Below are 27,805 nucleotides of genomic sequence, written 5' to 3' on the forward strand. Positions count from 1 at the left end.
GTATATATGTTTATGTATATATATATGTTTACATAACCTCTTTAACACACTACTTCTCTGCTGCGAAGCGCGGGTATTTTGCTAGTTCATTATAAAAGGGAACTTTTCACCCTATTCCCTAGGCACATGTGCAGGCCTAGTGAATGCTACAGGAAGAAGAGCGGATGGTTTTATTGTGGAAGCAATGCAAGGGAACACACAGTTTCCACTTCCTACGCTGGTTGAATGTGATTAGTAACCAAGTGACAGGGAGGAGATCCCCACACCTGAAGCAGCACAGTATCCATCCTCACCTGAAGGATATAGCCAGTTGTATCCCACCTCTTGACAAGGACGCTAACAGCTTGCTTTTGCTGGGCAGAGACATTCTAAGAGTCCATAAAGTACGTCAACAGTGCAACGGCCCTAATGATGCCCCTTATGTCCAGAGACTTAATTTATGTTGGGTTGTTATGGAGATGTCTGCATAAATAAAACACCCAGGACCTTGCAGCATCCATTCTTACAAGACGAGTGACTGGAAGGGGGCATGTCTCTTACTTCAAGCAATGCCCATGCCACTATTTCGTGAGAGACTTATCTGCACACAGAAATGCTTGATAGCATACAAGAGCTCAGTATGGTTATGTCTGAAGACGAACCCTAGTCCTTACAGTTTACCAGACTACCTGTGACGACAATAAGTAGCTCCTTCTGTTGAAGATAAGGAGCTCATCAAAAATCATAGAACTATCTTTACCAATTTCATGGTCCAACAGTTGGGTAGCTCCATTACCCTTCCACAAGACCCATTCTTCCAAATAATCATGAGCAAGCCGTGTCAAGATTTGCTTCACTAAAGAGAACACTGAAGAGCCAACCAGAGATGAAAGAGCATGTCATAGCATTCATGCAGAAAATACTGGACAACAATCATGCTGAACCAGCTCCACCATTGAGGGAAGGTGAAGAATGCTGGTGTCTTTCATCCTTTGGCGTATGCCCATTCTCACAATCCAGGACAAATTAGAGTGATCTTTGATTCGAGTACACAATACAGAGGCCTATCTCTCAACAATATACTTTTTAACAGGTCCAAACCATAACTAACAACGATATCAGAATGCTTACAAAGTTCGGGAAAGAACCCATTGCAGTGACAGTGATAATTCAAGACCCTTAAGTCTGATTCCTTCAGATCCAGATGCTCCCGTTATCCTGACCCCAGCTGCCCTTCTGACACAAAAAACTGGGGTTATTCCAAACTCCACATGGTGTTTTGACAGCCACGACCTTCACAAAAGCCAGTGGAGATGTGTACAACACCTTGCCAATTGCTTCTGGAAATGATGGAGAAAGGAATATCTGAACCATTTACAAGACTGCAGAAGATGGGCAAGTACAAATGCCTAACCTTCAAGAAGGGGATTTGGTCTTACTGAAGGACTACCAAGCTCATCCAGATCGATTGGCCCATGGGTGTCACTGTAAAGACTATGCCCAGTGATGACGGAAGGGTCCACAAGGTTGAAGTGAAGACCGCCAGAGATGGGACTGTTAAGATCTTCTTCAGAACAGTCACAGAGGTTGTCCTGTTACTTCGTCAGAAAGACCAATTCAGTCCTACCACAGCTGATGTAACCTGAACCTTCAGGAGTTCACACCAATCTGCACCTTCTTCAGTTTACAGAAGGTTTTACTAGTGACTTTATTGAATCTGAGAACTCATTTAAAGTTTAATGTTCTTTGTAGCTGTTCTCTTGTTTTTTTTTTAGGTTCCCAAGGATGGATTCCTACTATGTTACAGACTTGTTATTGAAAAAATTGTAATGTTAATTATTCAAGATTAATGGTACTATCTGACATACCAGTTGGGGAGTGTGCTGCTACAGCAGCCTATGTTAAAATTGTTATTAGACTGCTGGTAATTCCGACCCCCCCCCCCCTTTTTTAAATTTAAAAACATATTGGTATGTCCCTAGCTCTCTTTTAGCTACTGGGCGCTGCTTTACCTCATTGCTTTAAACTTCCTCCATATTGCATTTTAGGTAACAGGAAATTATCGTCCTTTTACCTTCAAGTTTGTCAATGTTTCTCACATCCTAATATTTGTATGACTTCTTGCAAGAAATCTACATTAAAGTATACGGATTCCTCAGCCTTGAACTTTCTTGATGAGTAAAGCTATTTTTCTACATTCACTACAACCAATGGTGCAACGCAACACTCTGTACCGGACTGGGTCTTAGGAGAGAAGCCTCGCTTGTAATTCGGTGTAAGGGGACGGAATACTATGAAAAACAAAAAAGTAACAAAAAACCTTACACTAAGCTAAATAATTTAAAAGGGCTACTCAATGGTCATTCTAAAGTAATTCTCAAACTGAAAATGATTTATTTTTACAAGATTGCCTTATAAAGACAAAATGGCAGCTTGTGAAAGTCTTCTTTTACTTGCAACAAAACAGACCATGTCACAAAAAACGGACATCAAAATAGAAGAGTAGAGACAAAAAAGCAAAGCTTCACAAACTAAAAAAAATAAAGAGTGAAGCATAAGTGAAAATTCAGGAGTTACTGAATTCAGTATTTTTTCTTTAATTATAAACAGATATCAATCACTATATGATCAGTGGGCAAAATCATAATAGATGGAGTTGGGTTGTTCATATTGCCAAGGAACCCGAATGAGAAACTGATCGTGTAAATCAGTGTTACACATAAAGTAACTTATAAGATTTAAAACAGTCAGTGTTAACAGAGTCCTTTATTGATATACTTTTGTGATCCTGGTTTTCAATCTGATGCTAAACACTTGACATGCAGTCATGCGAAAATTTTCTTTTTCTTTAACATACAGTATGTGGACATACAAGATTCGATTTTCACTGGGGTTAGCACCTGCCATTAAGGAGCTAGTGCACGGCACGGAAGAGACAGCACCAGACAAAGAGTTTTTACATGGAAGCAGGTCGTGTTCTGCTAAAATCAATGCTTGAGTGATAAACCGGAGTCCTCAGGCAATTTAAAAATAGTGTTAGGATATATGTTTATAGCTAATCACATTAGATAGTTACAGTATATTTGAGGTAAAAGTTTACCTTACCTGTGTTTTTAGTGCTCTAGCAAGGGAGAACGCAGTAGCAGAGCAAAGTTTCCACTAGTGTTTTGTTGTCCCTTTGTGAGTCACCCCACTGCTTTGAAGGCCTGCAAGTCAGAGGGCTTCTTCGGTCTTGAATCACGCACTATGCATAGGCACGTGTCCGATGCTGCTATGTTATTTCCAGGCCACGCTTTTGATTTGAAGTGGCCAAATGGCAAAGTGTGTGCATGAAGCTAGCAGACACTTCTTTACTGCTGAGTTGGTAGAGCACAGACAAGTGTGTTTAAATTTGAATATATTAGTGAGGGTAGGTTTACTTCTGATATGTATAAATTTTTGGGTGAAAGTAATCACTGTTTGTGGGTATTCATTTTTCATTATTGTCTTTGTGCATAATTTCTCACTTTTGCCTTTGATTATTTTTCTCTCCACCCTTTGTGAACTGTCTATTGAAGAAGGAGGAGGAAAAAAAAGGCTTTTCATTTATCTTTTGTTGGATCTTCTCATCATGTTTTGCTTTAGAGTCACTTTAATTGTTGTATATAGCACCTGCTGTAATTTTTCCTGTTTTTCCTATTTTTCCCATAAGAAATAATGGAAATGCCCTTAATGTATTCCGAACCTCCCACAGCAGTACTTACTTAACTTTTTTTTAATAAAAAAGGGTTGTATAATGGGCATAATTTACCAAAAACACCAATAATTTTTCTAATGTACTAACCAAAAAGTTATAAAAAGTGCCTAGCCTACCAGAAACAACAATTTCATACTGTACTCACCATTTATTTGACATCTTTTGGCTTGCAGGAAGGAAGGAAGGAGGAAAATGAAAATGGAAGGTGGTTATTGTTTGGAAGGAGTTTCCTTATACAAATCTTTTCCTTTGTAAAGTTGTCGAGATGGTGGAATTTCGACATGCTGTACATATTAGCGAGATCGGTCACACGAACGCCACTCTCATATTTCCACACAATTTCCTTGTTCGTTTCGATTGTGATCGCTTTCTTTACCTTTGTTACCTTCTCTTCCTTCCTTAGCAATTATCAAAATAAATTATATAAATCACTGCACTGACTGAAATTATGTCCACAAACACATGTATCTGGGCTCCGATTGACACTTAAACGCTCTCGGCTGTTTGTTTACAATTGCACAAGCGGATACACGTGACCGCATTCGGGTCGTAATGCAAGATGTTGGTCGTAATTCAAAACAAAATTTTGGTCGTAAACCAAGTTGTTCGCATGTCAGGCCGGTCGTTTATCAAGGGTCGACTGTACAGAAATTATTATAACAATACCTGCTATATTACAAAATTACTGCTCATGCTGTATGTAATACATTAATCTGTAAATATGGCTATGAAAAAACAAACACACCATTGTCTGACTGATCATTGAAATGCGATGTATGCATTGCTTGGCTCTGCTCTCCAACAGTCCCAAAAGCCTAGGTTTAAATCTCATCCTGATCACTATGTGTAGATTTCTACCTTATTTCTGTGACCTTCTAACGGACTGGAAATCAGTGCACTAGGGTAGGTTTTTTGGCTGTAGATTGTCTGTTACATGTGTGCTTTATTTTTTTATACCAACTCGTGCTAGAAGACAAATCATACGCACATGCAATGGTACAAACAGAAATAATCATTTTTACAAAATAGTTAAATGAGTTGTGTAGAACATTTTGCACATCAGTGCAATAAACACGGCACATAAATTGTATTTTCAAGTTTTATATCAGGAATTGTGTGTGGTGAATGTTCACTTACTGTTAGCTTTTAAAAAACTGTGCTAATCCTGTGGTCAATGTTTAACACTACAATTACCAGAGCCTACGAAAAAACTCGTAGATCCAGCCCACCTTAAATTGCTTCGCAAATCCGTTCACACCTCTCCGCCAGCGTTTTTTGTCCTCTAAATGTTCTGATACTGTCGAAATATGATTTGTTTTACAGATAAACCTGCTTCAACAATAGCACAGATACAACTGTCAAGAAAGCATAATGAAATGTTGCTAGTCAATCAAACAGGTGGGGTAAATTCTAGAAAATCCCTAGTTCTGGGTAAAAAAAAAGTAGACACAAATCTGATCCCTATAAAAATGTCAATCCTATGAGGCAAAAAACTTTCATTAAACCAGATGTGTCACAATGATCCATACCAAATGTCGGAAGTATACTTCCGTATGCTAACTATAGTTAGTTATTTTATATACTGTATATTATATATATATATATATATATATATATATATATATATATATATATATATATATATATATATATATATATATATACACACACACACATACATACTAGTCATTAAGCCTGGTACAATAACGGGCGCTAGAACAGTAGCGCATAAACATTAGTAGGAACAGTCTATATTAAATGGCAAGGGACCTTCACCTTATTCTGTTTGTTGGTCGTATTTTTTTTCGTCTTTCAGCCTTTCTTTTGTTGATGTTTACTTGCTGAACTGACCGTTCTTCGTGGGCTGCCAGTGTGTATTGTGTGTCTTTAATTTTCTGTGACAGTAATACTGTCTTCTATGTCCGTAATATACCTTTAATTTTCTCTGGGGGTAATATAGGCGTGCGCGTCAGTAATATGCCTTTAATTTTCTCTGACAGTAATACTGGCTTGTATGTGGCTGTAATATGCATCACTGTATTGTGTACCTTTAATTTCCTCTCGCAGTAATACTGGTTTGTATTTCCGTAAAACGGGCGTAATTTTCTTTGACAGTAATATCACGCATCGCACCGTGCCCAGCGCATGCGCACTTCACCAGAAGACACACACACACATGGACACCTAAAAAATCTGGATTGTTCTCCACTCAACTTTCCTTATATCCGTCTGATTGTCCAATTATAATGAAATTTCATATCTGTGTGTTTCTTACAAAATTCCAATCACTTATCGTTGTTTATAATGCAAGTTTATATGGCAAAGAACTACTTCCGGTAATCCGATTGAACTGAAATTTCAAATCTGATTGTTTTTTTGTGGTCAGTAATATAACACTTCCAGTCATCAGGGTCAAATTTGATATCTAACGATAAGTAATGATTATAAAAACTTAAATTAGCTATCTCTATTATATAATTGTAGTAATGTATACGTAATAGTGCTGATGATACCTGTTAAAATATAATTTCCGGTTATCCGATTAAGGTGAAATTCTCTGTGTTTCTTATCCTAACTAATGGCGATATAAATTGTCAATAACTTTTCTCTTCTTATAATGCAATTTCACATGAAAAACTACTATACATAACTTCAATTAATTATTTATTTAAAATATGTACTAGTTTATTTGAAAAATTTTGAAATGCGTTCAGGTAAAGTACACTTCCACTTCCAGTTGACGTATGTTGCCCAAAAGTTGATAGAAAAGTAACATTATAACAACCATATCTTAAACTTGATCTATCTAGCTCAAAGCATTCTCAAGTTATCATGTTTCTGTACATACACACACACACACACACACACACACACGCACAGACAAACATAATTGCAAAAATGGTCAAAACATGTTGAGGAGCGCATGAAATGCGGAGATTCATCAAAATCTTGATGTCGAATTTTTCCACAATTACTATACTTTCTCTGTACTTTACTCTCGCAACTTGTCTCTAGCAATGCATCAGGACTGCCATAAACTGGTCTCTCCACTTCACCTATCATCCTGCTCCCCTGCAGGACTTAACTTTTTTGTAATATTGTTTCATAACATTTAAAAAAAATTTGTTGCCGGGCCTGGATGTGACAATATTTTTAACACATTAAACAGGCTACATTAATCGCAACAATTTACATGCTAACATTCCCAACCGTAATATATACAGAAAGAAGTGAATCACAGTGTGTATGTGGGAACTTTTACAATTAAAAATTAGCTGCATTAATATTTTATTCATTTTGATGTATCACCTCTTGATCTAAAAGCATATAAGAAAAAATGCAAATGCACTTTTTTTTTTTTTTTTTATTACTACATGCCTTTTTGGTAGAGTAAACAGCACCGAGAAGGGCAGGGACATGGGCAGGTTGATTGTGTTACTCAATAAACACTATAGGTAGTTGTCCACAAATCAGTAAGTGGTCTAATCTGCCGGCTGCTACAGTGCATCCGGAAAGTATTCACAGCGCATCACTTTTTCCACATTTTGTTATGTTACAGTCTTATTCCAAAATGGATTAAATTCATTTTTTCCCTCAGAATTCTACACACAACACCCCATAATGACAACATGAAAAAAGTTTACTTGAGATTTTTGCAAATTTATTAAAAATAAAAAAAATGAGAAAGCACATGTACATAAGTATTCACAGCCTTTGCCATGAAGCTCAAAATTGAGCTCAGGTGCATCCTGTTTCCCCCGATCATCCTTGAGATGTTTCTGCAGCTTAATTGGAGTCCACCTGTGGTAAATGCAGTTGATTGGACATGATTTGGAAAGGCACACACCTGTCTATATAAGGTCCCACAGTTGACAGTTCATGTCAGAGCACAAACCAAGCATGAAGTCAAAGGAATTGTCTGTAGACCTCTGAGACAGGATTGTCTCGAGGCACAAATCTGGGGAAGGTTACAGAAAAAATTCTGCTGCTTTGAAGGTTCCAATGAGCACAGTGGCCTCCATCATCCGTAAGTGGAAAAAATTCGAAAACCACCAGGACTCTTCCTAGAGCTGGCCGGCCATCTAAACTGAGCGATCGGGGAGAAGGGCCTTAGTAAAGGAGTGACTAAGAAACCCAATGGTCACTCTGTCAGAGCTCCACTGTGGAGAGAGGAGAACCCTTCCAGAAGGACAACCATCTCTACAGCAATCCATCAATCAGGCCAGACGGAAGCTACTCCTTAGTAAAAGGCACATGACAGCCCGCCTGGAGTTTGCCCAAAAGGCACCTGAAGGATTCTCAGACCATGAGAAAGAAAATTCTCTGGTCTGATGAGACAAAGATTGAACTCTTTGGTGTGAAATGCCAGGTGTCACGTTTGGAGGAAACCAGGCACCACTCATCACCAGGCCAATACCATCCCTACAGTGAAGCATGGTGGTGGCAGCATCATGCTGTGGGGATGTTTTTCAGCAGCAGGGACTGGGAGACTAGTCAGGATAAGGGAAAGATGACTGCAGCAATGTATAGAGACATCCTGGATGAAAACCTGCTCCCAAGCGCTCTTGACCTCAGACTGGGGCGATGGTTCATCTTTCAGCAGGACAACGACCCTAAGCACACAGCCAAGATATCAAAGGAGTGGCTTTAGGACAACTCTGTGAATGTCCTTGAGTGGCCCAGCCAGAACCCAGACTTGAATCCGATTGAACATTCTTTGGAGAGATCCTTAAAATGGCTGTGAACCGACGCTTCCCATCCAACCTGATGGAGCTTGAGAGGTGCTGCAAAGAGGAAAGGGCGAAACTGGCCAAGGATAGGTGTGCCAAGCTTGTGGCATCATATGCAAAAAGACTTGAGGCTGTAATTGCTGCCAAAAGGTGCATCGACAAAGTATTGAGCTAGGGCTTGTGAATACTTATGTACATGTGATTTCTCAGTTTTTTTTATTTTTAATAAATTTGCAAAAACCTCAAGTAAACTTTTTCATGTTGTCATTATGGGGTGTTGTTTGTAGAAATGCTGAGGAAAAAAAATGAATTTAATCCATTTTTTTTTTTTTTTTATTACTACATGCCTTTTTGGTAGAGTAAACAGCACCGAGAAGGGCAGGGACATGGGCAGGTTGATTGTGTTACTCAATAAACACTATAGGTAGTTGTCCACAAATCAGAAAGTGGTCTAATCTGCCGGCTGCTACAGTGCATCCGGAAAGTATTCACAGCGCATCACTTTTTCCACATTTTGTTATGTTACAGTCTTATTCCAAATGGATTAAATTCATTTTTTCCATCAGAATTCTACACACAACACCCCATAATGACAACATGAAAAAAGTTTACTTGAGATTTTTGCAAATTTATTAAAAATAAAAAAATGAGAAAGCACATGTACATAAGTATTCACAGCCTTTGCCATGAAGCTCAAAATTGAGCTCAGGTGCATCCTGTTTCCCCCGATCATCCGTGAGATGTTTCTGCAGCTTAATTGGAGTCCACCTGTGGTAAATGCAGTTGAATTGGACATGATTTGGAAAGGCACACACCTGTCTATATAAGGTCCCACAGTTGACAGTTCATGTCAGAGCACAAACCAAGCGATGAAGTCAAAGGAATTGTCTGTAGACCTCTGAGACAGGATTGTCTCGAGGCACAAATCTGGGGAAGGTTACAGAAAAAATTCTGCTGTTTTGAAGGTCCCAATGAGCACACTGGCCTCCATCATCCATAAGTAGAAGAAGTTCGAAAACCACCAGGACTCTTCCTAGAGCTGGCCGGCCATCTAAACTGAGCGATCGGGGGAGAAGGCCTTAGTCAGGGAAGTGACCAAGAACCCGATGGTCACTCTGTCAGAGCTCCAGAGGTCCTCTGTGGAGAGAGGAGAACCTTCCAGAAGGAGAACAATCTCTGCAGCAATCCACCAATCAGGCCTGTACGGTAGAGTGGCCAGATGAAAGCCACTCCCTTAGTAAAAGGCACATGGCAGCCCGCCTGGAGTTCGCCAGAAGGCACCTGAAGGACTCTCAGACCATGAGAAAAGAAAATTCTCTGGTCTGATGAGAACAAAGATTGAACTCTTTGGTGTGGAATGCCAGGAGTCACATTTGGAGGAAACCTGGCAGCCGCTCATCACCAGGCCAATACCATCCCTACAGTGAAGCATGGTGGTGGCAGCATCATGCTGTGGAGATGTTTTTCAGCGGCAGGGACTGGGAGACTAGTCAGGATAAAGGGAAAGATGACTGAAGCAATGTACAGAGACATCCTGGATGAAAACCTGCTCCAGAGCGCTCTTGACCTCAGACTGGGGCGACGGTTCATCTTTCAGCAGGACAACGACCCTAAGCACACAGCCAAGATATCAAAGGAGTGGCTTCAGGACAACTTTGTGAATGTCCTTGAGTGGTCCCAGCCAGAGCCCAAACTTGAATCCAATTGAACATCTCTGGAGAGATCTTAAAATGGCTGTGCACCCACGCTTCCCATCCAACCTGATGGAGCTTGAGAGGTGCTGCAAAGAGGAATGGGGCGAAACTGGCCAAGGATAGGTGTGCCAAGCTTGTGGCATTACATTAAAAAAGACTGAGGCTGTAATTGCTGCCAAAGGTGCATCGACAAAGTATTGAGCAAAGGCTGTGAATACTTATGTACACGTGATTGTGTTGTGTGGTAGAATTCTGAGGAAAAAATGAATTTAATCCATTTTGGAATAAGGCTGTCACATAACAAAATGTGGAAAAAGTGATGCACTGTGAATACTTTGCGGATGCACTGTATGCTAGCAACAATTTTACTATTTATCAACTCCCATGTCTGCAAGGTGTTTTGAGTGGTTATGTCCGTTTTTCTAATTATTAACTTTCATTTTTTACTGAGGATTTTTTTCTGAGAACTAAAGGCCTCTACTTGCTGGGCCATATGTTTACAAATGGTTCAGTGTTTATGTAAGTTATGTAGCTTACTGTTTAAATGCTGAATTCACGTTCACCTGTTTTTTGATTATTTCTTCTTATTACAGTACTGAAAGGGCATTTGGGTATCCTTTTAGTATGTTCCAATATCTGCAGGGTTTTAAAGTAGCGTTAAAGATGATCAGTAATGAAATCATTTTCTCCAAGAAATAATCTGTAAAATAAACATTGTATAATTTGAAAGAAGTAATTAGTAATTTTTAATGGATTATTTTCTTTGAGTTACTACACCAACTCTTACTGTAAGCAGCACTTGGACCGAATCTCATCCCAAGATTTACAAGCTCATGTAAAAGGACAAAGTCATTTGTGTGTTTTTTTTTTCCTCCATCTAAATCCATTATTCCACAGCAATTGTGCAAAACATTATAATACAGTTAATTTTAGTTCTCTATCTAAATTAAATGAATGGATCAGTGATTTAAATTTCTGGAGACTTATTTCAAAACAATAAGCCAAGGGATGATGTGCACATCTGCGGAGTACTTTCTCAGTCCATGGGCCATTTATTACGGGTTCAACTGTACTGTTAAAATCCAAAAAAATATAGACCAGAAATTAGGTTTTCTCTTTCAGTTTCAGTTAAAAAAATGTGGCAGTTACGTGAGAGTTTTCAAACATGTGATGGTTGCTCAACCATTCCTTACCACACTTCAGGAAAAATGGGCTATTTTAGCTCCTGGTTAAAAAGGTAATAGACATTCTTCACTTCTGAGGAAAGCACTTAAAGATGTCTCCACTTTAATGTCAAGCTTTAATATAAGACAACTGGAACAACACAAATGCAAATATACCATACTCCACCTTGGCATGGGAATGCAAAATTGAAGATATTCAAGTTTTGATTAGAAAGTCATATTCAAAGTTATCCTCTTAGTGCAAAGACATACAGAAACATTTGTGCTTAGGTGCCATGGCATTAAGCCGATCTTATTTTAATAAACAACATAGCCATTTCATCTGTAAACCATTCCTCAAGTGGATACTCTTAGCCAACACATTTTGGAAATTATATTCATTTTTACTACATATGTAAAGAGTATTCTAATCACTGTGAGATATATGTTTAAGTGCAAACTGGTATAAACTAAGACACAATAACAGAAAGAAGCACAACTGTTTCAAAATAATCTTAAACATCACTTGAATAAACATGTATTTTAGGCTATTTACCAGTTCATACACCAGTTAACTCTAAAGTAGGCCATCAGGATTATAATTAAATATTTCAAAAAGGGTCAGAAATCTATCCTTGAGTTTCTGTTTTTACTAAAATGTAATACAAAAAGTTGCTCATAGTAGCTGTTATTTTGAGCACACATACTCAGTGATGACTTGAAAGAAGCAGGTATATTAAGATAACATTAAAACCTATTACATATTAAAATGTGATTGTCTAATCCAATCGGTCACTCCTAAAATTAGTCCTATTGCACTTGAATGATATGATGATAAAGAATGATAAAAACCTGTTACCCCACTACTAAAGACAGTAACTTACGCCAATATTAGTTGGCTTTTTCATTCATACCAGGAAAGAGAATGAGGCAGGCAACAGTAAGATAGATAGTGGAGTCATTACCTGTACTTTGATTAAATCATACAGAATCAAAACAAATTTGTTTACACGCTCACATGGAGGTTATTACTGTCATGTTAAATTTACTTTTTGCTACTTTTTTTCTTTTCTTTGAAATGCAATTCTTAAAAATAAAATATGAACTGTATCAGAATAAAAATGTAATTACTTTTTTTATTTTAATGAACTAGACTTTCACTAAATGTTCCTTTGCAGTACAGTGACAATTAAATTTTAACTTTAACATAATGTAAATCTTGGTTAAATTTATTGCAGATGTGGCCATACCTCCCATATTCTGCAATATAACAAGGTGTCATCTTAATATAGATAATAAATAAATAGCATATAAGAATGAAGATTTCCATACCACAAACTTTTTTTAGTTATGCTGTGTTTCTTTTTTTTCATATTTACAATTGTTATTGTAAATCTTGGCCTGCTGCCACCATGACCCTCATCAGGAAAAACAGATGGAAGATGAGTTGAGACTATTTAACATTTAGTTTCACTCAAGTAGATCAGAATTTATACAAGGACAGACATCTTGTGGAGAGTGGAAAAATGTACTCACTTCTTATATGATTTTCTGCACAATATAGCATATCAGCTGCATGAATGAACTGGTAACCAGTTCCACGGTAACACAGTTCTGCATCAGTGTATCCCAATACAATTCTTCCCCTGCAGGTGTAAAAAACATTAATGCATGTTAAAATCTATGCTGACAATAAGTGTATATTTAGATGGAAAAACTTCATTTTATCTTTTCTGAAACATCATTAGGGTGCATTGGACTTACTTCAGATCTTGGATGCAACTAATACTGTGCTTGATTTCATTTTGTACTAAAATAAGTTAAAACATTCTACAAGGTGTTTCTATTGAAGAAAATATGAAATTGCAATTAGGCTTATATACTGTGTTTTCAATCAAAGACGACATTATTTCTGTGAAAATGTAGATCTATGACATTCATATTGGTTAGCAGGTGGGGTACCTAAAATAAATAGCATGTTGTGATAGGCCAAAATCCTGCCCTGATTGAAAGCAAGTATAACAGTTGATCACGCCATTCTGTGTTTGCTTTAAGCATATTTTTTGAAGTAACTAGCTCCTCACACTGAAAGAAATAGAAAAATTAGCCAACTGTCCATTTATGACTTCTAAAAACCACTGTAGAGATCAGAACAATAACATAAAATGTACAGAGGGAAAGCAACCACAATCAAATCTAGTTAAATACCAAGAAAGACTTGCAAAAAAGTATCACTTTGCAAACTGCATACAATAAATAAATCAAAAATGAAAATGGTAGTAAATATAACAATATTTGAACATTAAACATTTGTTTAAAACTGATCACTTGTGTGCTGAGAAAACTAACAGTTGGAATAAGCAGCCAAATTGCTGAAAACAAGTATGAGTAGTCAATGCATGTTGCAACAACTGGGTGCTTTTACTTTAATTAACTGTTGAAAAACTCTGTTAACACTAGAATTACCAGAGTCTACGAAAAAACTCGTAGATCGGGCCCACCTTAAAACTGTTCTCACCTCTCTTTTGTCTTCTAAATGTGCCGATTAAGAGGAGCAGCGAGCAGCCGGCTATTCCATCCCCCACCGTCGCAGAACGTTCACTAAGTTTTCCCAGCTCATGCCTTGTTTGATTACCTGGGAGTGACTGAACTGCTGGAGTTTTAGAATAGAAATAATAGATTGCTATTTGGAATACATGCATTTCATGCGTGTTCCGTTTCTACAGTAATCTGTGTAAACACATTGCTAAAACAGAACTTTTTCATATTTTAGTAATAAATGTTACAAAATGTAGGCATAAACTATAGAATGTGTAAAGCCAGAGTTCCTAAGAATCAAAATAAAACACTTCCACAAAAGCTTCACACACCATATAACAGCTTCCGTGGCGTAGCGCGCTAAGATTTGCCTCTCAGAGCGAGTAGCTTTTCTCTGCCTCACAAACATTAGTTCAATTCCCCGCTGGGGATAAAGTGTTACTTCTTTTTATTTCTTTTTTAACCTCAAACCGGACATAAAATTTGTAAATTGGTATGGACTGTCAGGTAATGAGATCGTTATATTTTCATGTGGGATGCTCCTTTTTAAAATATTTTTTTTAACAATTGAGACTGCAATTAACATGAACAACTGTCCTTATAACTTATTTTTTTCAAGATCCATAACACACAGACAGACAGAGCACTGCGTAATACAGAGACAGACAGGCAGAGATATACAAACAAACAGGGAAGGCACATGTACTGAAAGAAAAAAAAATCAACATGCGCGTTGTTTCTTCTGCACTGAATCAGCTCACCCGCTCTAACATCACCCCTCCCCCGATCTGGCTCTCTAAGTAACAGCGCAAGTACAGACGCAAACAAAGTGTAATCAAGAGTCCTGGTTCGATCCCCACTCACTCCTATATTTGCCGTTTTCAGTAGTAAGCTGCTCTTTTTGTTAATATTATACAGTACACACATGCACTTGATTTGTGTCTGTACTTGCGCTGTTACTTAGAGTGTCAGATTGGGGGAGCTTATTCAGTGCTGCAGAAACAACGCACATGTTGATTTTTTTTTCTTTCAGTACATGTGCCTTTCCTGTTTATTTGTATATCTCTGCCTGTCTGTCTCTGTATTACGCAGTGCTCTGTCTGTCTGTGTGTTATGGATCTTGAAAAAATAAGTTATAAGGACGGTTTGCTGACTAGGAGCACCACTGCCTTACTGTGCCACAGAGACGCGAGTTCGATTCCCAGCTTTGAAGAAAGTGTTTTTTTTTTCCTCAAACGGACATTGAATTTATAAATTGGTATGCACTATAAATCGTTAACTTTAAAATGTCAATCGCGGTTATTTCTGTTGATTAATTCATGCTTTTTTACTTAGAGTCAGAACAGGAGCTTTTTCAGCTTCTGATCTGACTCAAACAGCGCCAGTATAACTTCACACCCAACCTGACGCTGTTCGTTTTCAAATAATATTGCATTACTTTGACGGTGTTTTCTGAATGGTACTATTCACGTCATAAAGTGATTTCTTCAAAACGTCACATATATTTGTCTCTTTCTTTTTTTAAAATGTGCGTTGTAGCACTCAGCAACTGGCCACCTGCATGTTCTTGCGCACACTAAATCAGACAGCGCTATATGCAATCATCAGATTCAAATGTTAACAGTTATATAGCACAGAATGGAAATCAGCAGTTCTTAGCATTCCACCTACTGTAACTTGCTTTCTTTTTTCTTCGGTTATAGTCTTGAATAAAAGTGCACTTGTTTTGTTATACTTTTACATCAACATATGTTCCTGTGTTTGAGCTACATGGGCATGCTCAAAAATACACGTATAATGCCACGAAAAGTGCATGCAGACACTTCAGTTTGCAAGCATTGGTACGACAATGCAGTCACAAGTACACTGCAGAGCTTTAGCAGTGTCAGATGGGGAGTGTCTGATGATTGCATATAGCGCTGAAGTTACTGCTCTTTACTATGCTTTCCTCTGCATGTCCTGGAGTACAAAAGAAACAGCATACAGCAACACGTGGGGACTGGCAATACTGGGGAAAAAAACACGCGGTCGTATGTATCGTGATACACTGAAGAACTATAGCGCGTCTTTATGTAAAAACAGCAGTGTCAGGTTGGGGGCGGTAGGGATGGATCCTGAACACGACTGAGACAATGAAAAGTGAATTTAAAAAAAATAAAGCTAACCTTTACAAATATCATAAATTACACCGGCTGTTACAGACTGAAATCAAATGTATCATTTTATTCTAAAATAGTGAAAATAAGAACACTTCTCAAATGGGAGTTGTGCAGGATCGAACTCACGACCTTCTGATTCCCAGTCAGCGACTGATACTGTTACGCCACGGAAGCAGTGATAGTTAAGTCATGTCAATGTCTCACACTAAGGCGGGTTTTTTTGGCGGTGGCTTTTTTTTGTACCTTTTGTGAAAGTGTTTCTTTGATATTTGGACTTCAGGCTTCATACATTATATAGTTTATGCCTACATTTTGTCATTTGCTACTAGAATATTGTAAACCGTTTCTGTTTTAACAATGTGTTTACACAGATTACTGTAGAAATGCAACACATATGAAATGCGTGTGTTCCAAATAACAATCTTATTATTTCTACTCTAAAACTCCACTTCACTCCCAGATAATCAATCAAGGCATTAGCTGGGAAAAGCTTGTTTTACGTTCTAAGTCGTTGGGGGGATGGAATAGCCGGCTGCTGGCAGCTTGTCTTTATCAGTACATTTAGATGACAAAAGACGCTGGCGGAGAGGTGAGAAAGGTTTTAAGAAGCGATTTAAGGTGGGCCGGATATACGAGTTTTTTCGTAGGCTCTGGTAATTCTAGTGTTTAACACATGTAAGTATATCCAAACATGCTTACCAAAAAAAGGGCAAATGCACAGTGTGCAATTGTTTTTCTGGACTTTATTGTGAACCTAAAAAAACAGTCCCATGTTTCTGACATCAGTTTCACTAACATCAAAGCACTGAAAATGCACATCTCCAATTTAATTTCATCAAGAGCAAGAAATACTGGCTTTGATTTTTGGAATGTGCCAAACAGGTGCAACTGAGAAATTTTCCCCGCACAACTTGTGGAATTTTAAAACTAAAAAATCTCACATGCAAATTCAGTTTATAAAAGAAAAAAAAGTAAAAGTTAATTTCATGACTGTTGCCATACTGACTTCATTATCATTGAAGTTTGACACATATGGCTTATTTGATAAGAACAAGTACAAATTCATTTTAAAGACCAATATACTGAAGCTTATTCCTGCCAGTCAAAAAATGTATTGCATTATTTTGCATAATTATTGCCTTCTGTTGGCAGTAACATTGTGTACATGTGTACTTCATTTGTCTAGTGACATTTATTGCAATCAAAAAAGTACTGAACAAAAGTTATAGGTATACACTTAATTTTAATCCGGTTAAAGTTAACTAAGTTTAGTGCAGAAGTTTTAACATGGGCAGAGTGGTAGTGCAGAGCTGAAATTCCTGCCTCACATTGCCAGGATCTGCATGGTGTTTCCATGCTCTCCCTGTGTATTTATGGATTGATTGGTATCAGTGACTGTGATTAATTGCATATACAGTAATCCCTCACTGTATCGCACTTCGCCTTTCGCGGCTTCACTCTATCGCGGATTTTATATATAAGCATATTTAAATATATATCGCGGATTTTTTTGCTGGTTCGCGGATTTCTGCGGACAATGGGTCTTTTAATTTCTTGTACATGCTTCCTCAGTTGGTTTGCCCAGTTGATTTCATACAAGGGACGCTATTGGCAGATGGTGGAGAAGCTACCCAACTTACTTTACTCTCTCTCTTGCACTGACATTCTCTGATCCTGACGTAGGTGGATTGAGCAGGGGGGCTGTTCGCACACCTAGACGATACAGACGCTCGTCTAAAAATGCTGAAAGATTATCTTCATGTTGCTCCCTTCTGTGCAGCTGCTTCGTGAAGCGACATGCTGCACGGTGCTTCACATACTTAAAAGCTTGAAGAGCACGTATTGATTTTTGATTGTTTGTTTTTATCTGTCTCTCTCTCTTTCTCTGCTCCTGACGGAGGGGGTGTGAGCTGCCGCCTTCAACAGCTTTGTGCCGCAGTGCTTTGCATACTTAAAAGCCAAACAGCCCTATTGATTTGTTTGCTTTTTCTCTCTCTTTCTGACATTCTGTGCTCCTGACGCGCACTCCTTTGAAGAGGAAGATATGTTTGCATTCTTTTAATTGTGAGATGGAACTGTCATCTCTGTCTTGTCATGGAGCACAGTTTAAACTTTTGAAAAAGAGATAAATGTTTGTTTGCAGTGTTTGAGTAAAGCTCCTGTCTCTCTACAACCTCCTGTGTTTCTGTGCAAATCTGTGACCCAAGCATGACAATATAAAAATAACCATATAAACATATGGTTTCTACTTCGCGGATTTTCACCCTTTCGCGGGGGGTTCTGGAATGCAACCCCCGCAATGGAGGAGGGATTACTGTAATGTTACTAAGAAACAATGATGCCTGGTTTTCAGAAGTCAGTTTGCCAGGAGAAAATTTTCACCCTTAATATTAGCAAAACCAAGGGGCTGATCTTTGACTTCAGAAAACAGAAGGCAGATCACACTACTTGAGGAAATGTAAGCAGTTTTAAATTCCTTGGAATTATTGTTATCACTGGCAAACTGAAGCGGGCACAACACATTTCAGCTCTTGCAAAAAAGGCTCACCACAGCCTCCACTTCCTTACATGTCTGAAGATAGCTCACATTTCTCTGTCACCTGTCAAGAACCTTTACAAGTGTACAGTAGAGTCCATCCTCAGTAGGAACTGCACATCGTTTTATAGCACCTGCTTGGCATAAGATCATACAACACTGCAGAAGGTGATGAAGGCAGTACAGAATATTAAAAGCACCAAGTTGCCTTTTTTGCAGGGCATATACAACACTCACTGTCTTAGAAAGGCAAACAGTATAATTAAAAACCTCTGCCCTCCTGCACAATTGTTTTTCCCACTTTTCCTTTCTGGCAAACAGCATATGGTCACTGGCACCCTTACTAGCAGATTCACAGTTTCTACCAACAAGTTGTAAGGTTGCTGAACAGCCAATCAATCATGATGTAACTTTTTAAAACAATTTCAGGCTGTGGTGAAGTCTATCTTGGCAAGGGTGCTAAGAAGGAATGTACCCTAGGATGTTGCAACATTCTCTCTCAACTGGCCAACTGGCAATTTTTGTTTAAAAAATCCTAATTTATATAGATTCTTTGCCATTCTGTGAACAAGCCGGAGGCTTACAGTAATCCTTCTTCTTGTGAGGCTCTGGCTTTATTTTGTGACATTTTTGTGTTATTTTGCCAGCTCTCCTTGTTTGGGACCTGCAAGGCTGGATGCCTATGGATCATAATTTTGACTTAGATGGACCGAGTTACTCTTCTGGGCTAGACAATGAAGTCTCTGACCTCCTTCAAGGGTACTTTTAGGAGGCTTCATATCCATTTTGCTAGGGGTATGACTCTACTTTAACACAAATATGATGTACGAGACCAAAACTCTTAAAATGATTACTTCAAATTACCACTGGTAATGATGGTTCTATTGAATTATGGATGTGCTTTTACTTATTATGTACAAGTCTGTTTTATTCTTGCCTGACCCTCATTCTTTACATTATGGTGTGAGTGGTGCACTTTCATGCATGAAGGGATATGTTGCTACAGTGATTAAAAAGAATTAAGTGAAAACACTTTCCAATATGCATGATGGAGTTCACCAAAGGTGCAATTTATCTCCTCTTCTGTTTATGAATGTAAGGGTTGCATCTCTGCTGATTGAAAATATTTTCCTCTGAGTTTCATCAGACTGTAACCTTTGGTGTGTACTGAAACTGTCGGCTGCCAACTGTGATATTGCAGGAATGACAATAACCACCTCTAAACCTGACGTCATTGCTCACTTCCAACAAAGACTGGCACGTTTCTTGCATATAGAGGGTTCCTTGCTTGCAGCTACACCAGTTGGTGGAATGCAAATACCCTGGGGCCTTGCACATGAGTAAGTATAGATGTCACAGTGAGACTGACGAATGTATCATCATTACAACAGCAGTTTTATTAACATTGTGTCAGACTGTGGTTGTGAAGCAAGAGCTAAGTCCTTGAATGAAGCTCTTGCTGCACTAGTCAATTCTCATCTTCACTTAGGGTCACAAATTATGCATACTGAATTAAACAATGGAATAATGGTTCATGTGTATGGTTGCAGGGCCAACTCTCTCATGAGGAGTTTTACATATGAAAGGAAATAAGGGTAAAACCATTGCCTCTGTGGATCAAGAGAAGCCAGCTGAGGTGGTCTGCTAATGGGAGACAGAATGCTCCCTGGTGATGTCCCAGGAAGGTGTAAAAGGCATAGTGCATGCTGCAGGAATTATAACATTCTGTCCTGGGAGTGTCTGGAGAAAGTGCCCATTCAGCTCAGCTCAGTAAGTTGCTACTGTAAACCTCTCCAGGAAAAGTGGAAAGAAAAAGAACACAATGATGATGACAGCTGAATTATACATACAAGGCTTCTGTATACTCTTATTTTTTTGTGGAATTAAAGAGCTGTAAAAGAAAAAGCTGTGTTGTTTGTCACCTGAGGTCTGGTTTGCTTTTCAGAACTAATGGGGGACTATGTAAAAGGTGTCTAAAATACTAAGTTTAGTTATTTGGAGCTTCATCAAATCCTGATAACATTCATCATGTTGTATGTTTTCCTGTTGTGTTCCTGTTGTATTTCCCTACTCCGTTTATTGTATTAATGTTACATCATCAGTGTTAGCCTCTCCCAGTATTAGTTGTGTTACTATGAGAGGTTGGAAGCAAGCTGTTATTCTCTGTACAGTAGAATTAATTCAATTATTTTAAATTGCTTGAGTTAATTTTTTTTGTATGTGACAGTAATGGTAATATGATCTTTACAGTGTAAAATTGTTGCTTTGAAATGTTTTGAATGATTTTCTATTAATTTTATCATTGTGTTAATGTGAGCCTTTCCACATGTTTTTTATTAATAGGAGGAATTGTATCAGTACAGCTTCAACAGTCATTTTTTAAAATTTTCTCTGTTTTAACATTTCAATTTAGCCTGTGTGATGGACTGCCGGCAGCTCAACCCGGCCGGGACACCCCTGAAGTGGAAGGATTGGCGAAGACAGCTTTTTCAGGACACTGCCTCCCCCAAAACGCTAGATGGCAGCTCCCCTGGAGTGCAGCGGTGCCCCGGATTCCCGCAGGGCATCCTGGGACTTGGAGTCTGGTTTCTCAGCCCTGTTGGGTACCGTGGGTGCCGCCAGGGGGAGCTATGAAAGGACCTGGGGAGTCATGCTTCCTTGCAGCCCGGAAGTACTTGGAAGTCATGAGGACAGGAGGCCCATAGTATTTCCGGGCTGATTAAAGACTCCATCTGACACTTGGGAGGAAGAGTGGGAGCACTTCTGGGTCAAAAACTATATGAAGGTCTGGTGGAGACCCAGCAAGCAAGCCGGAGTTGGGAGGAGTGTGACGGAGCTTGCTGGGAGGTGTAGTGGAGAGAAGAATTGTGTTTCTGTTTTGGTTTAATTGTGTTTATTGTGGCTGTGGTGCTTTGAAGGCACATTACAAGGAGGAAGAAAATAAAACTACTTCCTGGTGATTTTATCCCATGTCCTGCGTACGGTCTGTTGGGAAAATGGTGGGCAATAACCAGATCATCGAGGAGTTGGAAGTGACGGCCAAGTATTTATGCCGCTTCGGACGGGAGATTCCTCAGATGACAGATTCGGTGGTACAGGTGTGTTCTACCAGTACTGTACATGAAACCGGGATGCAGAATGAAGGGGCAGTATGATTTATCAGTATCGGTTTTCAAGTAACCTTGTGTCCCACAATTGAAAAAGGGCTGATGACCGAGTGTCCGGTGGAAGGAGCGGGGGAGTCGGAGCAGCGGGGTAGTGCTGACTTCTGGGATGTCCCAACCCTTAAGACATTGGCGCCGGTCTCGCCTAAATCTAAAGGGGAGCAGACAGTAAAGGGTCTCTCTCTTATTCATAGAGACCCCCAAACTGTGATCAAACCCCAGAGAGAAAAGGAGAACCCCGGGAAAATGCAGGGATCTCCTAACAAGGCAGAGTATGGAGCTGAGAGTTCGTGTGCATCTGGAGGATGCTCTTCACGTGGGCGGGGAGATAGTCCACCCTCAGCTGGCCGAGGGGCAAGGCAGGCATTTCCAGCCTGCTTCCAAACCCACAGGATACTAACATTAGGGAGGCGTTATGAATGCCGTCGGCCGGGTCACTTATGGAGAAAGTGTCCAGGGAGAACCAGGGAGGTCATTAAAAAGAGACAATGGCGCAATATCTCCCCGTTGTTCTCCTGTTCTTGTTTTTCAGGAAAAAGCCACGGTCCAGCATTTGCAGACAGTCCCTCCTGGAGAAGGGCAGGCCGCTTTGCCCTATGATGCTCAGCCGAGGGTGGGGCAATGTGATGGACTGCCGGCAGCTCAACCTGGCCAGAACGCCCCTGAAGTGGAAGCATGGGGGAAGGCAGCTTTTTCAGGACACTGCCTCCTACAAAATGCTAGATGGCAGCTCCCCTGGAGTGCAGCGGTGCACCGGTTTCCCACAGGGCATCCTGGGACTTGGAGTCCGGTTTCTCAGCCCTGTTGGGTACCATGGGTGCCGCCAGGGGAAGCAATGAAAGGACCTGGGGAGTCATGCTTCCCTTGCAGCCCGGAAGTGCTTGGAAGTCATGAGGACGGGAGCCCCATAGTACTTCTGGGCTGATTAAAGACTTGGGGTTCTCCATCTGACCCAGAAGTGCGGGCAAGTCACGTGGGAAGAAGAATAGGAGCACTTCTGGGTCAAGAACTATATAAAGGACTGGTGGAGACTGGCTCGCTTGCTGGGAGGTGCAGTGGAGAGAAGAATTGTGTTTCTGTTTTGATTCAATTGTGTTTATTGTGGCTGTGTTGCTTTGAATGCACATTACAAGGAGGAAGAAAATAAAACTACTTCCTGGTGATTTTATCTCGTTGTCCTGCGTGCTGTCTGTTAAGAAAAAGGTGGGCAACAGTGCCACCAAATGTCCATTTACTTACACCTGTTAATAAAACATCAAAAACAAAAAAAAGGAATTCATTGGAGTTGCGCTACTCCTTCATGGTGGTGTATGTGGCACTTTATAAATCACAAGATAGAAGCTTCAAGGATTAACCAGATTCAAGTCCAGGGTGCAGCAGTATGGCACGTGTAGTGGAGAACGGTTACAACTAGATGGGTATATCCTGATTAATAAAACCATATAAAGGGTGTATTTACTTTTTCACAAGTGTATCTTCATTAAACAGCAAAGAGGTTTTGATTTAGACTGTAAAGTAAGTTTTCATTTGATTAACTACTTTACTATAAATTAAATTCTGTTTTGCTGAGCGATTTACACACTGCTAAACTATTCCTGATAATAAAAGCAATTCCTGTCCAAGCCTACGTACAATTCCAAATATTGCACATGACTAGAAATGTAAAATGTAAATGTTGTATTCTCACATTTACCCAACTTCTATTAATGCTTTTCAAAAGGAACATTATTTTCCTTTGTTGATATTTTTTTTAAATACCACTCACAGGAGTTATGTTAATGCCACAGTACTGTGAAATGTATTGAAACAGAAAAGCATTTGTTTATTCCATTTGAATATAGTATGTCAAGTTAATGCCATATCTGAAGATGTAAAAATGCTAACATAGTAGTTTGGTTCAATTCAATTTAATTCATTTTTCTATATGGCTTTTTCACAATAGGCTTGGCTTTTGAAATGCAAAGACTACTAAAGCTGCGGTGGGTTGGCACCTTGCCCGGGATTGGTTCCTGCCTTGTGCCCTGTGTTGGCTGGGATTGGCTCCAGCAGACCCCCGTGAGCCTGTGTTCGGATTCAGCGGGTTGGAAAATGGATGGATGCAAGACTACTAAGAGAAACTAAGTACAAAGAGAAATAGTAAACGTAAAAGTTTTATAAAAGAAATAAGTGGAAATTTAACATAGTTAAGGTAAAAACATGCCTTTAGATGCTTACAGGTGTAAGTCAAAAAGATGAGAGTGTGATCAAAAATATGTATGAAATAACCTTAAAAGTTCTGCTTGATATGTATAAACTATTTTCTGTACCTTATACACATAGTGTACATTTGGAGATGAGCAGTAAATATCTAAGACTAGTGACAATACAACAACAATAATAATAATAATAATAATAGAATTTCAACCAGATTCTAGCACACGGCAATGTGACTAAACCAAACCAAAAAGATTTTAGTATAATAAATTAAAAGCTACAACTTTTGAAATTAAAAAAAAAAAAAGAAGATCACCCTGACAATAGTTTTCGTTGTAACTTTCACATTTATCTATAATATGTTAATGAAAAAAACAGTACATGTATTTGTGTGTGTGTCTGCTCTAAGCAGTAAATGATCTCACAGAGCTAGCAATGTTTTGCTATTTGTTCCTCTACAGCACATACGTAAGCAGTCATGCTTTTTTACATATAATAAGGTGCTGTACATGTCAAAATAATAAAAAGTAAAATGAGTTGAAAAGTTTTTCTAGCAGGGATTATTTACATGTGACAACATGAAAAATGTAAATGCTTTAGCACATACTAAATTATTTGTTTTGCAATATTTGTTTTTTCTTGTAAAAACATAAAGAAAAAAACAGTAATCACAGGGCCCACTAACACACACAAACACGCACACACACACATGCACTAGCACCAATTTGGAACCACCAGTCAACCTAGCATGCATGTCTTTATGGGATGTGTGGGGAACATCAGAGTGCCGGAAAGAAAGCTCACACAGACATGAGGATCCCTGTAAACAAGAAAAATAAAAAAATAACAAAAAAGAGAAAACACACACAAACCTCATCAATTACTATGATATATAACCACTGGAAAAAAACATTTTCAACCCATACCTTGGCCTAATGCTAATTACATAGCAACAATGAATGAAAACAATCAAACTAGTATTCTTTGCCTACCTAGAATGTGCAACATGTAACAGAAAGATATGTTTAAACCATGAAATATGTTACCTAAAAGATATCTTGCAGTATGCTCAAAATTTCAGGAAAAAAAACTACTTACTTTGCATCACATCCAGTAGGGGTAAAGTCAAGTTTGTGTTTTGTACGGAAAATGAAGTTTTTAGTCCTAATTTCAAGAATAGATGGAGGTTGAAGAGGTGTTGCAACAGCAAATAGTGCCAACTGGGGAGGAATGACTGAACCATCTTTAGCCTTTCGGTTTTGTCCATGCAAAAAACTTCAAACGTCCTTGAAAATTCATGGCCTAAAAAACATAGGAACAAATACAAACAGACAAAGAAAATTGGTTAGCTAATATGTATAACATAAGACTTTTAAAATGTTTGAATATAATACAATAAACAGTCAAATATAACCAAAAATTATATTTATTTCAATATTAGCATTAGCAGTCAGCTAATTTACAGGTAAAACTTACAGTACTTCAAAAATCATCATACTACAAATAATAGGTAGAAAAGAACTGAAAATCTCATACTGACCTTTAAGTATTTTGACACTCTTGTTATCCTTCTGCTGTGAAACATTCTGACCTGTCATTGTTTACACATGTCTTAAACAACTATTATCATACACTGATAATTTCTGTATTATCTATATCTATTATTTATTTATTATATTACATATCTTACACATCAATATTGCTGCTACTTCTTTGTCTTGTCTTTGTGCAATGTCTGGTCTTGTTTGTGTTTTAATTTAAATTTAAATTTATTTCTATTTTTAAATTATTATTTGCACGTCATGTTGTTACACTGTGGACCCTGAGCTTCGCAATTTCGTCTATCTGTATACTTGTATATGGTTGAGATGACAATAAAGTTCACTTTGACTTGACTTTGAACTTTATTTTTTGTTGCCTTATAAAGGCCTCATCTGACAGAATTTCTAATCTTATATAGGGAGCTAATATTCTTGACTGAGGTTTTACATGTGAACAACATTTTAACCAACCAAGATGATACTACAACTAAATTATCAAAATTATACCTCATAACTTTAGAATTTATTTAGTACACCTGCTGCAGGTATTATAGAAAATATATGGCAGACATGAGCATATTTTAGATTTTCATGATGAATTTGTGGCCTTTATGACCTCACAATTCAGGTTTAGCTTTTTGCTTGGCACTGCAAGGATAAAACAACCTGGTCTTGCTCTGAAATACTGTATATGATTGTAAAACAATGAAGTTAAATGTTTACTTCATCAATGAAACATGGTGACCTACTAAAGAAAAGCTGGGGTATAGCACTGCAGCAGTTGTGCCCTGTTCTTTAAGGCCAATACTTTCATTGCATTGTTTTCACTATCAAAGGTACACAAATGTTTCATATGTCTGTTATATTTTCCCAGCTGAGATCACATCTTTGAGGCAAAAACTCATTTGTATGGGTACTGGAGAAATATTATGTCTGAAGGGCATATGCTTCTATTCTTTGTCAATGAACTGAAATGAGACACAGATTCAGTCATTCAAATTGAGTGAAGGAGAATATAATACTTTACAGTACAGCTGAAACTGTAAAATGCGGGCATTCACAGCATTTTAGAAATTGTATGAGAACTGTGCTAGTATGTAAATTCACATTTTGAAGCAGCAAAAGGACAGTATGGAATGTTGAGCATTTAGATGTCAGCAAGAAAATACTGGTTCTGAATTCAGACCAATGCTGACAATCTACTTCTACTTGCCAGAATTTTACCACAGCAATTATTAAAAAAAGGTAAAAGGTAACTGTAAAATAACTTTCAGAGATCTACAAATATCTCTATCTGCTTCAGGAGTAGTGGTACATAGATCAACAACAAGAACCACCCTGAAATGAAATGTCATCTATGGAAGTGTTGCCAGGAAGAAGTCTCTTCTGTCAAGAAAGAACAAAGCTGCTTGTCTAATGTCTGCCAGAGACACCACCTGGACAAGCATAAATAATTCTGCAGGTCTGTTCTCTGCAGTAATAAGCCTAAACTTGATCTACCCAGCACAACAAGAGAGCCCATGTTTGGCAAAGAGCCAACACAGAATACCAACAACAAAACCTTACCCCCTGCTGTCAAACAAACAAATGCATACCAAATAAATAAAAATAAAGAAGAAAAACTCCAGCAATCTCTTCAATTACTTGAACAGGAAAACATATTTCATGACCTACTTTTCTTTGATAAAAAACATACTTTGGAACAGTTTTCAAACATTTCATTTTATAAAAGGTTAGATATGTAAACAAGCCAAATCTCTTAAGGTCTAGATCTGGAGTGTATAGCTAAAGGAGCACTGAGACCACTATTTCTTTTTTAAATTAATAATGGACAGTGAATTCTTTGAGAGGTTGTGGTTGGTAAGGCATTCAGAAAAAACAGATTCAGAAAATGAAAGGGGTAAAAAATCAAGTGTTCTTCAGAATGATTAACCAGTTCTTGAAGGAAAGGCTGACAGAATGAAAGTGCAATAATTTTATTAACAGGCTTTTTGTGTTGGTCCAAAGATTGTTCAGTGCTTTGGGGGACATTTGGGTGTATTATCTCATAAATGCTTTTGTTCTGTGTTGTAAATCAACAAAAACATTTCATTAAATGTGTTTTGGCAACTTTATAATAAATGCATTAAACAGAAAAAGTGTGAAAACATCTTCCATCTTTCTGTCTCCAGGGATAAAAAGCAAGTTCCATTATAATGGTAAATGTCAATCTTTTTCAGAATTTTTTTCTGAAACAGCCCTTTACCACTGTGCATACTGTAAAACATTTTTCTAAGAAATTTGTTACCCGGCCAGTGATTTCACACTGAAAACAATTAAGCCCCAGAACATCTACTGCTTTAATTTTGCAAGGTTATCACTTGTGAAATGCT

At 38.3% G+C, this 27,805-nt stretch overlaps 1 protein-coding gene across 1 annotated transcript in view; it reads right to left on the minus strand.

Moving 5' to 3' along the window:
* LOC114663345 (aryl hydrocarbon receptor-like) overlaps nucleotides 1–27,805 on the minus strand; it is a 206,666-nt gene that overhangs the window by 37,778 nt on the left and 141,083 nt on the right. Inside the window, 3 exon segments of the mRNA XM_028817017.2 lie at nucleotides 12,839–12,948; nucleotides 24,991–25,166; nucleotides 25,168–25,194. Coding sequence (XP_028672850.1) covers nucleotides 12,839–12,948; nucleotides 24,991–25,166; nucleotides 25,168–25,194 — 313 coding nt within the window.

The sequence above is a fragment of the Erpetoichthys calabaricus genome, chromosome 13 (assembly GCF_900747795.2).
Source record: "Erpetoichthys calabaricus chromosome 13, fErpCal1.3, whole genome shotgun sequence".
Taxonomy (NCBI): Eukaryota; Metazoa; Chordata; class Cladistia; order Polypteriformes; family Polypteridae; genus Erpetoichthys; species Erpetoichthys calabaricus.